Genomic DNA, 14795 nt, shown 5'->3' with positions numbered 1-14795 from the left:
GGCAGCGCGTGCGCCTGGTGCATCCATCCACTGGCTCATGATCAACGAACGGTTTCGAGTCTCGAACAGCACTCGCGGCTACATCTCGGCGAGATCTCGGCGAGATCTCGGCTACATCTCGCCGCGAGGTCCGAGTCCTCGGTAACCACCGCGTGCACGTCAGAGTGGCGCGCCAAGTGCACGAGCTGCGCGTCCGCCTAATTAGGCGATGCATTCACTATTAGACGCCGAATGCGCGCCAAGTGCACCCGCTGCGCGTCCGCCTAATTAGGCGATTCATTCACTCAACGAATGCATCAGCCAGTCGTGTGGAGGTGGTCCACCTCGCACGCGAGGACCTGCTAACTCGCGCATTCATTAGGGAAGTAGACGCCAAGTGCGCGCGTCGTGCACGCGCTGCGCGTCCGCCTCGTATGGCGCACGCATCACCTAATTAGACGTTACTGGTTGTTTGGTGGTGCTAATGAATGTGCTCGCACGGCGCGCTCGTCACCTCGACGCCGCTGAGTGTGCTCAGGTCGGCCATCACCTGATTAATTAAGTATTCATCAATTAAGTATTCATTAATTACGCTCAGGTCGGCCATCACCTAATTAATTAAGTATGCACTCGGTATGTTCCCGGCTCATTCATGGCGCCGCTTCATCAGATCTCGGCTCTCTCTCAGCTATCTCTCGGCTGTCTCTCGGCTATCTCTCGACTGTCTCTCGGCTATCTCTCGGCTATCTCTCGGCTATCTCCCGCCTCCTCCACCATCTCGTCGGAGACGCGGACGGCGCGGCGCGCCGCCTCCTCCAGCCTCCGCCGCACCTCCTCGACACGCCCCCGCAGCTCGCCCGAGAAGCCGCCTCCGCCAGCCGCCTCTTCCGCCTCCATCTCCCGCACCTGAGATCGTCGAGCTCCTCCATCTCGGCTGACCTCGGGCAATCTCGGGCAATCTCGGCAATCTCGGGTCATCTCCCGCGCCTGCTCGTCGAGCTCCTCCATCTCTCGCCGCGCCCGCGCCCGCTGCACGCGGCGGCGGCCGTGCTCCTCGCCCTTGGCCGGCAGCGACCGGCCTACGGCCACACCGAGCGACCGTCGGCGCATCCTGCCCGTCCTCCTCTCCTCCCGCCCGGCAGCGGGCGGCCGTCGAACACGACGAGGACGCGGCAGTTTGCCGACACGAGCAGCTCGGCGAGCTTGCGGCAGTACCGGATGTGGCCCGAGGTTGCCTCGCCCGAGACGAGCTGCAGCGCGCACGAGTAGGTGCCGCGGTGCAGCCACACATTGCCGTCCACCGCGAGCCTCTTGCCGGCAAACTGCGTGAGCGGTGTCGGCACCGCGGCGTGTTTGAGGAGGGCGGAGAAGCCCGTCACGCCCATGCCACAGCGCCCGAGGCACCTGTGGCGACGGCAGGAGATTCTGGCGGGTGGGCAGTGGCGATTGGGGGCCGAGAATGGGCTATGTGCCGCGCTCCGCTATGTGCGCGCTCCTGCGACGGTTGTTGGAGCGGCAAATAATCCGAAAGAATTCAACAAAAGAATTCTTAAGATACAAGCCTCTCTCACAGCACACTGGCACGACAAGGGCGCAGACTGGCGCGGACTGGCACACACACAGGCTCACCACCGGAGCCGCCTAAGCGACTCCGTTAAGAACGGCAATGCACTCCGCACCATGCACAATGCCGCTCTCCCCGCACGCTAGCTCGTTCACCGTCTGCCACGCCACGGCGGTGTGGAGGACGACAGACAAGCGCTGCATCAACAAAAAGAAGTCTCATCCACAGCACACAGGCTTTGAACGTGTGGGCGGCAGCTGTCTGTTTACAGGCGCTGGCCGCCCGCGCGCGCGCCGGACCGGCTCCGGCACGTCCGGCGCTGGGCGGCGCGCGTCCACACTGCGCGTCGCGCAAAAGGCGAGCGCTCACCGCCGCTACGGCGGCGGCGGCGGCCGACGGCCGACGGCCGACGGCCGACGGCCGACGGCAGACGGCCGACGGCAGACGGCATACGGCCTAGGGCTCGGCTGGGCGCGCACGCGCGCGCGTCGCGCGCCACGCGTCGCTCCGCGAGGGCGCGCGCCAACCGCGATTCGAACCGGGGCCAAAAGGCGCCTGGAGCGACCGCGGTCCGGTCGCGCCACCGCGGCTGCGGGGCTGATAGAGCAGGCCGGCTGCGGCTCCTGATGTACCTCCGCTTTTGGGTGGCGGTCGCGCGCTGCCGACGGCGCTCGCCGGCGCTACGGCGCTCGCGGCGCGCTCGTGGCGTTCAGGGCGGCTCGCACACGCACACGCACACACACACACACACACACACACACACACACACACACACACACACACACACACACACACACACACACACACACACACACACACACACACACACACACACACACACACACACACACACACATGCACAGACACACAGCCCCTTCCCCTCCCCCCTCAAGGGCGAGGACACGCACAGGCCGCACCTCTAGTGAGGCCCGCATAGTAATGTGGGTGACTCGTGCCGCCGCCCCTGCCACCCCTGTGTCAGTGTGCCTGTGGTAGGAGAGACTGCCAGCGACAAACTGGAGGCAGGTCGCTAGACTGAGATGAGACCGCCAGTGGATGTGGGAGTCCACCGCGCACCGCGCTGCGAGCCTGTCGTGTCCCTTGTCAGGAGCAGGAGAGCCCCACCTGTCCCCCTGATCGTCCTTCCAAAATCCTGCTCGTGCAGGTGGGGACCCTGTCCTCGTCCCATCCCTCGTTTGGCGTGTCTGTTTTCTTTCTTTTTCACCATGCAGAGCGCATCTCTCTCTCTGTTGTGCGAGGCGTGAACCGCGCCATTCGCTCTCACCTGGCAACCCTGTCTGCACGTCTCGCGCGCGCGTGAACAGGGCTCCAGGCCCCAAATGACGTGTGAGTGTTAGAGTTTGGTATTGCTAAAAATCTCTCTCAACCCAACCTAACACGAAACAACCTCACAAAATAAAGCATAATTTTCACTTTTCCGGTATAGTTCTTTTCCTGTACCCCCATTCCGCCAAGCCAAGGGACACAGGGTACAGCAACAACCCGACCCGAAGGGTCAATTCACAGCCACAACTGTGAACGGTGACTCGAAGATGCTTTCGCTCTCTGCGTAACGCTCTACGCGGAGAGCGAGTCGTAAGGCAAGCTGGCACTCTCCTCGTCCGCTCGCGCTTGCCGCGCCGCATTGCGCCCGACTATGCCGCCGCGAGCTGCACGCCTAGACCCCCGCGCCGCCTATTGCTCACGGAATCCGCCGCACCTCCTCACCACGCGATGCGCCCTCGATCGCGGCGCGAGCGGCTGACCCCCCTCGGCCTCGCACCGCCTGCCTACTCTCGCTCGCAGGTACAGCCGCTGCCATCGAGGAGGTCGCGAGACGCGTCCGCTGCTGCCCATTCCCCACCCTTGTCCCGCGCGACCGCACCTCCCTCTCTTCTGGCAAGAGAGCGACCCGCTCTCGCTTGCTCCAGTCCGCGCGCCGAGGACGCGAGAGAGCGTGCCGGCGGCCTCGTCTCGACGCTCACGCCGCGACGTGTTGCCCGTAGGCGCGGCTCTCCCCTCTCCGGCTCGCTCTCTCTTCCCATTCAGCATGCCCTTGAGCAGCACTATTTTTGTGCACAGCCTCATACACACCCCATGTCCATGTCCATGTCCATGTACCAATATACCCCCAATCATCTCCACAGTGTTTTTTTACCCTCATTCACATGTCGTGATCCCATGGACTCGTTCCTCACCTTCCCGTCTTACTTTCCTCCATAGGAACTCATTCGACCGCCTATGCTCGACAAGCTCAAACTCGAGTTCGTGCCGGCCGACGGTAATCGGCTCGCTATCAAGATCTCTCCACCTCCGCCGCCGCCGCGTGCCGACAAGCAGGCGCGTGTTTGCGCGCAGTGAAACTGCGCTCCCACGAGACCTTGACTTATCCTCTCGCCCTCTGGCTGTCACAGGCGGCGCTGGCGGGCAACACGACCGCTGTCGGAGCCAAGGCCGCCAGCATCCAGTCCAAGGGCGAGCCCGCTTCGCTCGAGGACGGCATCCAGCCCAAGGGCGAGCCCGCTTCGCTCCAGTCCGAGAGCAAGCAGCCCGCTTCGCTTGAGGACGTCGGCGTCGTGTTTGCGTCGTCGGCACGCGCTTCGCTCGACTCCTGCGCCGACTCGCGGCGCCTCACGTACACCGTCGCCGATCCGTCGCCGCTCTCGTCCGTCATCGACGCTGCCGGAGGCAAGGCCGACGGCATCTCGTCTGAGAGCGGGCCCGCGTCGCTCAAGGACGTCATCGGCGACGGCGGCGGGACGCCCGTCGCGTCCGAGGGCGAGTCTGCGCCGATGGCTCCCGTGCTCCTCGAAGACGAGGTGCGTGCGCACGCCCGGATCAACATAATCCGTGCGACCTCCAAGCCTCCAAACACCTGCGTAGCTCCCTCGGCCACAGGCGTGCGGCACCAAGGTAGCCCTCGCGAAGGACATCCCCGTGGCAGAGTCTGGCGCGGAGGCCTCCCTCAAGGAGGTCCCCAAGAAGGACCTGACCGCGTTCGCCAAGGCCGTGTCTGCCGCCCAGGAGCCGAGCGCTTTCGCCGACTGGACGACCCCGTCGAACCCGCGCCGCAACAACGGGCGCGAGGGTGAGGCCAAGGAGTCTCCAGAGGAGAAGCTCGCCACGGCGGTGAGTTTCTCTCAGCGCGTGCACACACCTCACGGGTGTAGCGGGAATCCCACGGGCGGTTCTCCTATCGGCCCTTTGCCTCTCGCACATGCGCAGGGCATCGACGAGTGGAAGACCGGTTGCAAGGGCGAGCCCAACCTGGTCGACTGCTCCAAGAGCACCACCCCGATCGACCCACCGACGGCCCCCAGCGGCGTCACCAAAGAAGATCCGGCTCTCGAGCCGGCGGCGGCCGGCGACGCGCCGCTGCCGTCGATGATCGAGTTCCCGGCGGCGCGCACCTCGCATTCTGCGCCGTGCGTCTGCCGACCCACCCCTTGACCCCACCCCTCTTTCATTGCGTAGGGCGACGCCAACCGGACCGTCTCGGCCAAGGAGTCTCCGGGGGTGAAGCTCGCCACGGCGCCGATCGCCTCGCACGCTTCGGTGCACGCGCAGAGCCTCAACTATTGACGCACCCACCGCTTGGGCGCGTGCGCAGGGCATCTCCGGCTGGACCAACCCGTCGAAACTGCGCCGCAAGAAGGCGCGCAAGGGCTCGTCCGCCCGGGTCGGCCGCGTCGAGAACGTCTCCCGGGTCGGCGGCAAGAACCGGTTCGGGGCCCTGCTCGGAACGAACGGCAACGAGGACGTCGGTGGCGGCGGCAAGGTGGCCCACAAGGCGCGGCCGCCCCGCGGCTCCACGCCGCCGACCACGGACTCGGTGCGCGCCGCCTGCACACATATGCGGCCTCCGCCCCCGTTTGCCGCGCGCACGGCCAGTCTCGCGCCCTCCTGTTCAGGGCATGGTCGAGACGACCACAGTTCCCACGCTGGACAGCTCCGTCTCTGCCTCCGGCCGGTTCTCGTGGCCCAAGCTCTGCCCGTCCTACAACTTGCTCCGCCTCTTTGGCATCCTCGCGCTGATCTGCCTCGGAGCCGCGTTTGCGCACTCCTCGTACTCTGCCACTTCCGCGCTTCTCTCCTCGCAGCGGTACGACTCCCCGTGGCCGACATCGCCTCTCGCGACCGTCGCAAAGCCGTTCACGCCGGCATCGCCCAACGCTTTCTGCGAGGTTGGCGGCATCGACACCAGCTCGTTTGCAGCCATCGTGTCGTCGGAAAGCGCGCCCGCCAACCACCCGGTGCGCGCTCGCTCGCGCGTGCTAGTATCCGCAAGCTCGCGACTAACAGCCCGCGCGCTGATCAGGGCGGACGCGACGAGGGGCGCTCGTGGGAAGCACTGATGGACGAGATCGGCGAGGCAGTGGGCGAGCCGTTGCACCTAATTGGCGAGCCGCTGGCGTCCGTCAAGGAAATTTACGAGAAGCAGCCGGTGAGCGCCCCTCTGGCTTTTTGTGTGTGCGAGCTTTGTAACCCGCTGACGGAACGATTGCCTGTGTGTTTGCGAGTAGGCCGAGGCCGACTTGGAGACCGTCCCGGCCTCGCGCAACAGCATGAAGCGCAAGGGCGAGCCTGAGATCGACCTCGTCGGTCCCGTCTACAGCAACAGGACGGGGATCATCGCTCGGGGACGCGACACCGTCTTGCCCGTGAACGACACGTCGCCCGAGTTGCGGCCCGCCGACGCTGGGAAGCCTGGGATGCTGGAGGTGCGGAAGCTGGTCGAGACTGGCCTCGGCGCGCCCGTCGCTAGCATGCACGCCGGTGGCGAGTGGCGGGCGAACGACGGATTGACGGACGCTTCTCGAGTCCCAACCAAGGATCTCTTCCTCCAGCGTTGCCAGGCCATCGAACCTCTTCTCGCGGCCACGCTTGAGGGGCCGGCGTGGCCTGCAGAGGTCCGTGCCGCTCAGAGTTCCGACTCGAACGCGGTCGAGTCAGATATCTTCTCGGTCTCAAGTGTGTGCGCCGACTGGCAGCCACGCTGCGCCGCCCCTGCGTGGCACGTGGAGCCTCGCCACGCGCTCCGCCACGCGCTCACCGACGAGCTCTACAAGACCGACAAGCCGCCCGCGGACCCACCGGCCGACGATCGCTCCATCCAGCTGCCCTCCCCGTTCCACTTTCCCTCCACGAGCGGAACCTCTTCTTCCGCGCCTGGCCGCGCCCGGCAGCGCGGTCAGCTTTTGGCCGCCTTGTTTTTGCTGCTCGGAGCGTGCTGGTGCGGCGTGCTGCTCTCGGTGCGGAGGAGCACCTCCAAGCGCCTCGTGCGGTGCCGGACGGGGTCGAGGCGCGGCGCGTGGCTGATTCTCGTCGCACTGCTCCCGCTGGCGTATGCACCGTCGCCCTCTCCGCCCCCACCCCCGCCTCTACCGCCGCTCCCCACCGGCTTCGTCGCCGCGTCGAGCGAGGCTAAGCTCCGCTCCCTGATCACGGAGGCTGCTACTTCGCAAGCCAACGTCGCAATCTACCTGCCGTCCAGGGCAGACTTCAAGCTGGTCAGCCCTATCAGCTGCGGCTCCAGCATCAACGTGACCGTCGCGAGCAGCGGCGAGGGCGCGACGCTCGACGGCCAGGAACAGACCCCGCTCGACGGCCAGGTTCTCTTTCACCTCTCGGGCGGTTGCAGCCTCACCCTGCGGGGGCTGACCCTCGTCAACGGGGGGAGTGCAGGCATCGGCGGCGCTGTGTACGCGAACGGCGCAGGCGACGTCGAGATCATCGACTCGACGGTCAGAGATTGCTATGCTTCTGTGCGCCGCGTAGAGCTAGCCGCACAGCAGGGCGAGAGATGGAGAGGGCCACGGCTGCCTCACCCCGCTCTCTCCTCGCAACCGCAGGTGGGCGGCGTCGTCTACGCGTCTAGCAGCGGTGCGGTCTCGATCATCGACTCAGATGTGTCGGACTGCTCTGCTGGCTATGTGCGCCGCGTTGAGCTAGCCGCACTCCAGCAGCGCCGCACGGTAGCGGGGCGAGAGATAGAGAGGGCCACGGCTGCCTCACCCCGCTCTCTCCTCGCAACCGCAGCGCGGCGGCGTCGTCTACGCTGATGGCAACAGCGCCGGTGCGGTCTCGATAATCGGCTCGAACGTATCGGGCTGCTCGGCTGGCTACGTGCGCCGCGTAGAGCTAGCCGCACTCCAGCAGCGCCGCACGGTAGCGGGGCGAGAGATAGAGAGGGCCACGGCTGCCTCACCCCGCTCTCTCCTCGCAACCGCAGCACGGCGGCGTCGTCTACGCGTCTAGCAGCGGTGCGGTCTCGATCATCGACTCAGATGTGTCGGACTGCTCTGCTGGCTATGTGCGCCGCGTAGAGCTAGCCGCGCCCCTGCAGCGGCGCACGGCAGCGGGGCGAGAGATGGAGAGGGCCACGGCTGCCTCACCCCGCTCTCTCCTCGCAACCGCAGCACGAGGGCGGCGTCGTCTACGCTGATGAGAACAGCGGTGCGGTCTCGATAATCGGCTCGAACGTATCGGGCTGCTCTGCTGGCACTGTGCGCCGCGTAGAGCTAGCAGAACCCCTGCAGCGCCGCACGGTAGCGGGGCGAGAGATAGAGAGGGCCACGGCTGCGTCACCCCGCTCTCTCCTCGCAACCGCAGCGCGGCGGCGTCGTCTACGCGTATTACAACGGTGCAGTCTCGATAATCGACTCCGATGTGAGGGACTGCAGTGCTGGCGATGTGCGCCGCGTAGAGCTAGCCGCACTCCAGCAGCGCCGCACGGCAGCGGGGCGAGAGATAGAGAGGATCGCGGCTGCCTCACCCCGCTCTCTCCTCGCAACCGCAGTACAGCGGCGTCGTCTACGCGGAGTACAGCGGTGCGGTCTCGATAATCGGCTCGACCGTGTCGGGCTGCTCTGCTAATGTGCGCCGCGTAGAGCTAGCCGCCTCCCTGCAGCGCCGCACGGCAGCGGGGCGAGAGATAGAGAGGGCCACGGCTGCCTCACCCCGCTCTCTCCTCGCAACCAGCTGTTCGGCGGCGTCGTCTACGCGGTTATCAGTGAGTCTCTCTCCATCGCGGGTGTCGACTTCATCGACAACGGAGCGGGGAGGTCAGGCTCGGTGCTGTACCTGGACAAACTCCGCCAACGCACCTCGATCAGCGACGCCTCCTTCACCGGCAACACCGCTGGCGACGACAACGACGGTGCCACGATAGAGGCAGTCAACTCGCCGATAAACTGGGACTGCCGCTTGGGCAGCTGGATGCCGCGCAAGGGCTCCTTTTTTGGCGACTTCAGCGTCCCCGAGTGCAACCTCTGCCCTGCTGGCTACTATGGGAACAGGAGCGGCCTCACCAACTCCTCCTGCGATGGTGCGTGTAAGCGAGGCCACTTTTGTCCCAAGGGCACAGCGGAACCGCTTCCGTGTGCTCCGGGCTTCTACATGCCCGTGATTGGCGCAGCCAGTGCCGAGTCGTGCCTCCCTTGCAAGCCGGGGACGAGCCAGTCCACAGCCGGCACGGACCGTCCCTGCGACGAGTGTCCTCCCGGCACGTTCGCCGATCAGCTCAACGCCACCGGCTGCACCGACTGCCCCGCGGGACGCTTCTGCCCGAATGCAGGCACCATCCAGCCCCTCGACTGTGCCGCAGGGCAGTACCAGAACCTCACCGGCCAGGCTGCGTGCGTGCAGTGCCCTGCTGGCGAGTTCCAGGCGGAGCGCGGACAGACGGCATGCGACACGTGTGAAGCGGGTGGATACTGCAAGGCTTCAGATGGCTGCGGTGGCGGCTTCACACCCTGCCTTGCGGGGAGCTACAACGAGAAGATGGGCAGCAGCTCACCAGATGCCTGTCAGAAGTGCCCCCCCGGTACCTCTAGCCCGATCGCCGGCGCAGTCAGCAGCGAGACGTGCGCGAGCTGCCGTGCTGGGACTTTTGGCGGCAAGCCCGGGCTGAGTGAGTGCACGGACTGCCCTCCGGGCAGTTATCAGAACGACACGGGCGCGACGTCCTGCCGCGACTGCGAGCAGGGCAGCTACTGCGCCAAGGGCGCGTCGGCGCCGCTGCCTTGCGACGCGGGTACCTACTCGGACAAGACGGACCTCACCGCCGCCTCGCAGTGCGTCGACGCCTCGCCGGGTCACTTCGCCACCACGGGCTCGACGCAGCAGACGGCGTGCGCCAAGGGGTCGTACACGAACGAGACCAGGCAGGGCGAGTGCACGCCCTGTTCCGGCGGCACGTACCAGGACGCGGAGGCGCAGACGGCGTGCAAGCCGTGCGAGGCGGGCGGCTACTGCGCTGTTGGCGCGTCGGCGCCGCTGCCGTGCGTTGCGGGCAGCTACTCGACCGCCACCAACCTCTCCGACGCGAGCGAGTGCACCGACGCCTCGCCGGGCCACTTCGCCACCACCGGCTCCACGCAGCAGACGGCGTGCGCCAAGGGGTCGTACACGGACGCGTACAAGCAGGGCGAGTGCACGCCCTGCGCCGGCGGCACGTACCAGGACGAGGAAGGCAAGACGGCGTGCGAGCCGTGCGAGGCGGGAAGCTACTGCGCTGTTGGCGCGGCGGCGGCGCTGCCGTGCGAGGCTGGCAGCTACTCGAGCGCCACCAACCTCACCGCCGCGAGCGAGTGCACCGCCGCCTTGCCGGGCCACTTCGCCACCACCGGCTCCACCGAGCAGACGGCATGCCGCGAGGGCAGCTTCGCCAACGGCACCCGCAACGAGGCGTGCGAGCTGTGCCCCGAGGGGTACTACCAGGTCCAGCCCGCCGCCGCCGCCTGCGTCCGCTGCGCTGCTGGCAAGTTTTGCCCTCAGGGCTCGTCGCGCGAGCTGGACGCGCAGTGCTCGCCTGGCACGTATGCCAACGAGACGGACGCCGACGGCGACCCCGAGTGCCTCGCTTGCCCCGCCGGCTCGTCGTGCGCGGGAGGTGGCGCCGCGCCTGCCGAGTGCTCTCCAGGAACCGCAGCCAAGCCTGCTCAGCGCCAGTGCACCGTCTGCGGCCTCGGGACGTACCAGCCGGACTCCGGAGCCGCGGGCTGCCTCGAGTGCGCGCCGGGTACGTTCTGTCCCAAGGGAAGCAGCGCTCAGCTGCCCGCGACCTGTCCCGCGGGCTTCTACAACGGGAAGGCGTCCACCACGCTGGAGAGCCTCGACGATTGCGTCGGTTGCGCGCCTGGCAGCTTCTGCGCCGGCGGCGCCGCGCAGCCAGCGCCTTGCGCTCCAGGCAGCATCGCCCCCTCGGCCAACATGTCTGCTTGCGAGCTGTGCCCGATCGGACGCTTCGCAGCCTCCTCCACCGAGTGCGAGGAGTGCGAGGCGGGCGCCTACGCGGCGAGCGAGGGCCTGTCGCAGTGCACCCCCTGCCCTCACCCTACCGGCTCCGACAGCGGCGACGTCACCTGCTCCATCTGCAAGGAGGGCTTCTACCTGCGGGACGCGAGCGCCCTTCCGGATGACATCTTTCGCTTCCCGACCGAGCACTGTAAAGCGTGCCCGCTGAACGCCAACTGCGCGACCAATACCACTCTCGAGACCCTCGGCGTCCGGCGCAACCACTGGCGCGCCTCGGAGCGAACCACCGAGATCCACGAGTGCGACGCCTCCGACCACTGCAGCGGCTCGGGCGGCGCGGCGGAGACCTCCCGCCGCCTCGTTGCTGCGGCGTCTGGCGGCGCCGGCCCAGGCTGCGACCTCGGTCACACCGGCCCGCTCTGCGAGTGGTGCGTGAGCGACGAGCAGTACTTCAGCCGCGCGGAGCGAGGCTGCGCCGACTGCCCGACGACGGGGCAGTTCGGCATCCTGGCGGGAGTCGTCGTCGCTCTCGCAGGGACAGGGTTCTTCTTGTACCGCGCCATCGCCCGCGCCGAGGCGTGGGGCCGCCTCAGAGCACGTCTTGACATCTGCGAGTCGCAGGTCGGCGTGCAGCCCCCTCAGTCACCCTGCACTGCCTCTTCTCCTGCCGTGGACTTTCTGCCGATAATAGAATGGGAGTAGCCCGTCGCTGCCTCACATATTGCGTGTGGCGAGACACCTTTCGCATCATTTGCCTTAGGTCGGCTTCCAGCCCAAGTTCAAGATCTTGGTCAGCTTCTACCAGATCGCCGCGACGCTCGGCCCCGTCTACGGCGTCCGCCTCCACGAGGACTTCACGCGCTGGACCGACTTCATGGACGCGATCAGCCTCGACCTAATCGGCCTTACCTATCCGGATGCCTGCATCGGCTCGATGGGAGACCGGCTCCTGCTCGCAGGCTTGTGGCCGATCCTATCTATCATGCTCGGAGGCGCCGCCCTCGCCTGCTGCGCCCTCGCGGAGTGGCTTCTGTCTGGTCGCGCCGACGCCCTCCGGCGCGACCTTGTGCGCGCTACGCTGCGTCGCCTCCTCTACTGGGCCATCCTCGTTGCCTACCTCGTGCTGCCCTCGGTCTCCCGCTCCATCTTCAAGGCGCGGCAGTGCGAGTCGTTTAATGTCGACGACTTGACAGCGGAGAGGCGCAGCTACCTCGTTGCCGACCTCGACGTGCTCTGCAGCGCCGACGACGACCAGTACAGCGGCCTCGACGCGTACTTCTGGGCCTTCTTCGTGCTCTGGCCGATCCTGTTCCCGCTAGCCTTCCTGGCGCTCCTGCTTTCGATCCGCTCCGAGGTGCGGGCGCAGCGAGTCAGGGCCACGGCCCGCGCTTGCCGCTTCCTCTGGCGCGACTACGATCCGCGCTTCCTCTTCTGGGAGGTCGTCGATCTGGGCCGCAAGCTGTCCCTCGCTTCTCTGGTGCTCTTCATCCAGACAGACACCGGGTCGAGCAAGATCCTCCGCCTCTTCGTCGCCTCTGTTGTCTCAGCCCTCTACCTCGCCGCCCTCGCCCTCGCCCGGCCCTTCAAGCGTGACGACGACCTCTACCTCGCGTGCACCGCCAATCTGTTTCTCGCCTGCTGCTTTACCTCCGGCACGGTGATTCAGCTGTGCGAGAGCGCCGCCTACGAGGACATGTGCAAGGCCCTCGTCGGCTTCGACAGCGCGCGCGGAGCGAGTGAGTTTGTGATCGCGCTCACCGCCGCAATGCTGGCCGCGTCGCTGCTCGTCGTCCTCTTCAAGACTATCAGCGCCGTCCGCATGCCCACCATCCGCCTCTACTCCTCCGGCCGCCATCCGGTCCTCGAGCTGTCCCCCGAGTGCCACTTCCACGGCTTCATCTCGCACTGCTGGGGGACCGGCCAGGACCAGACGCACACCGTCGTGCGGCAGCTCCAGCTTCTCCTCCCCGGCGTCCGGATCTGGCTCGACGTCGACAATCTCGAGGACGTGGGCAGGCTCGAGGAGTCGGTCAGAGACGCGACGACCTTTCTCGTCTTCCTCAGCGCGGGCTACTTCAAGAGCTTCAACTGTCGCCGCGAGCTGTACGCTGCGCTAGGCTCGAACCGGCCCTTCATCCCGATCCAGGAGGCTGACGTCGACAAGGGCGGCGCCTCGATCGAGGCGCTGAAGGCAGAGTGCCGCGAGCACTGCGTCGAGACCGCCCCGCCGGCCTACCCCTCCTACAGCGGGCCAGGCGAGATGCTCGCGCGCGTGTTTGAGGCGACGATGCCGATTGTGTGGGTGCGGGTGAACGCCTTTCAGCTCGAGTCGCTCAAGGCTGTCGCGCTGCGCATGCTGCTGCACTCTCCTTACTATGCGAGCCGCCCGGCCGAGCTTGCTGGAGGAGTGATGGTGCCCGGCCAGGCGGGCCCCGTTGCCTTCAGCGGCCCCGTCACCATCCTCGTGTGCCGCGACAACACGGACGCCGTCGGCATTGCAAGGGCGCTCAAGACGGCGGCGAGGGAGGGGCGCGGCTCTACCGCCAGCGCCGAGACGGTAACGATCCGCGATGCGGAGGAGGCGCTCGAGGGAGTCAACGCGGCCCCGCTCTCCGGGCACGTAGTGTTTCTGCTCTACCTGAACGATAAGACCTTCCTGGACGCCGGCGGCGCCGTCGCGCGCCTCGTGCAAGCGGCGATGGACCGACGCATCGCCGTCGCAATGGTCCACGAGCAGGACCCTACCTGCGGCGGCGTTCCGTTCCGCAACTTTTTCCAGCAGACGCCGCAGGTGCTGCTGCAGCAGCCGTACAAGCTCTTCGACACGGTGGCGGTGCCGCTCTACCCGGCTCCGGAGCACCGCTCGGTGAGCTTGCGCCTCGTGCTGAGCAGCATGGGAGCGGTGCCATGCGATGCGGGGCCGCTCCAGCGGCGGTGGCAGCTCCTCCGCCGCCGCATAGCGGTGGCGCGCCTCGTGCGGCGGCACCCCGCCGAGCCGCGCCAGCAGCCTGTGGTACAGCCGTAGGACGTGTTTGGCGAGACCTCGCGCGCCCGAGCGTGCGCGCCCCGCGCCGCGGGATAGAGGTGGCGCCGATGTCCTTGTACGTGTACGTTAGTGCTCGAGTGTCAGCGGACCTGTCCCAGGCGTTGGCCAACAGAAATCGCACACACACCACGCTTGCCTCCCCTTGCCTGACGCGCGCTCTGCGCAACGGCACTGGCGCCACCCAGCGGTCGCGCTGCTCCAGCGCGCGCACGGCGGCGTCCCCACTCTATCCCTGGCAGCTCTAATGACCAGGATCAGTAGTGTTGTGATAGAGGGTGCCCATACTAGCGCAGGAGCTGCCACACTCGCCCGGACCGTCCCCTTCTGGGGCCGGTTCCGCAGCCCGCGAGAGCCGACAGCGGGGCCGTGCCGCGGGTGCCTACTGCCAAGTGCCACAAACACTGCGCCGTCCCGCCATCACCTACAGACTGTCTTGTGTGATGGCAGGCAGCGGGAGACCGCTACCTGGGTACCCGGGTACCCGGGTACTCGAGTTAGGGCCGGGCATGCTTCGCCGCGCTCTGGCTCCAGCGCCACTTCTGCATGCCACCGCTTGCCTCACCCGACGACATCCGTAGTGTCAAGGGCGGGGCTCTGCTTATAGACCTGCGCACGCCAGAGGAGATCATCGAAACACCTGGACCGGACGGGGCGCTGACTTGGGACTTTAGGTCAGACCCGACGGTGCCAGAGTAGAACGAGACGCCAAACCTCCTCTACTCACGGTCGGGAGGCCGCGCTGAAAAGGCCAAGGCTGCTAGAGGGTCGCGGCAACACACGTGTCTTGAACGGCGGCGGCAACACGACTGCCCCTCAGTGGGACGCCAAGGAGGAAACGGAGAATGGAGAGATTGGGACGATTGGACACATCAAGAAGACAGTGAGCCACCACACTCAGGCGTCGGTGGCGCACATATTGAGCGGCAGCTGCGCTGAGCCCTGGCTGTC

At 66.7% G+C, this 14795-nt stretch overlaps 2 protein-coding genes across 2 annotated transcripts in view; one reads left to right on the top strand and one right to left on the bottom strand.

Moving 5' to 3' along the window:
- EMIHUDRAFT_234220 (hypothetical protein) overlaps positions 1–1364 on the bottom strand; it is a gene marked incomplete at both ends in the record, with an annotated part of 5233 nt that extends 3869 nt beyond the window's left edge. The window contains one exon of the mRNA XM_005781387.1: positions 1071–1364. Coding sequence (XP_005781444.1) covers positions 1071–1364 — 294 coding nt within the window. The remainder of the gene's footprint in view (positions 1–1070) is intronic.
- A 2971-nt stretch (positions 1365–4335) lies between these two features.
- EMIHUDRAFT_113897 (hypothetical protein) lies at positions 4336–13826 on the top strand (the record flags this gene model as incomplete). Its single annotated transcript, XM_005781386.1, has 15 exons — positions 4336–4362; positions 4442–4672; positions 5018–5098; positions 5154–5375; positions 5455–5796; positions 5862–5987; positions 6067–7053; positions 7396–7476; positions 7583–7669; positions 7776–7856; positions 7963–8049; positions 8156–8236; positions 8343–8420; positions 8525–8797; positions 11562–13826. The coding sequence occupies 15 exons, from the start codon at positions 4336–4338 to the stop codon at positions 13824–13826; spliced, it is 5049 nt and encodes a 1682-aa protein (XP_005781443.1).
- Positions 13827–14795: the final 969 nt, after the last annotated feature.

The sequence above is a fragment of the Emiliania huxleyi genome, assembly GCF_000372725.1.
Source record: "Emiliania huxleyi CCMP1516 chromosome Unknown EMIHUscaffold_202, whole genome shotgun sequence".
NCBI lineage: Eukaryota > Haptophyta > Isochrysidales > Noelaerhabdaceae > Emiliania > Emiliania huxleyi.
This window is presented reverse-complemented; position numbering and strand designations above follow the sequence as displayed.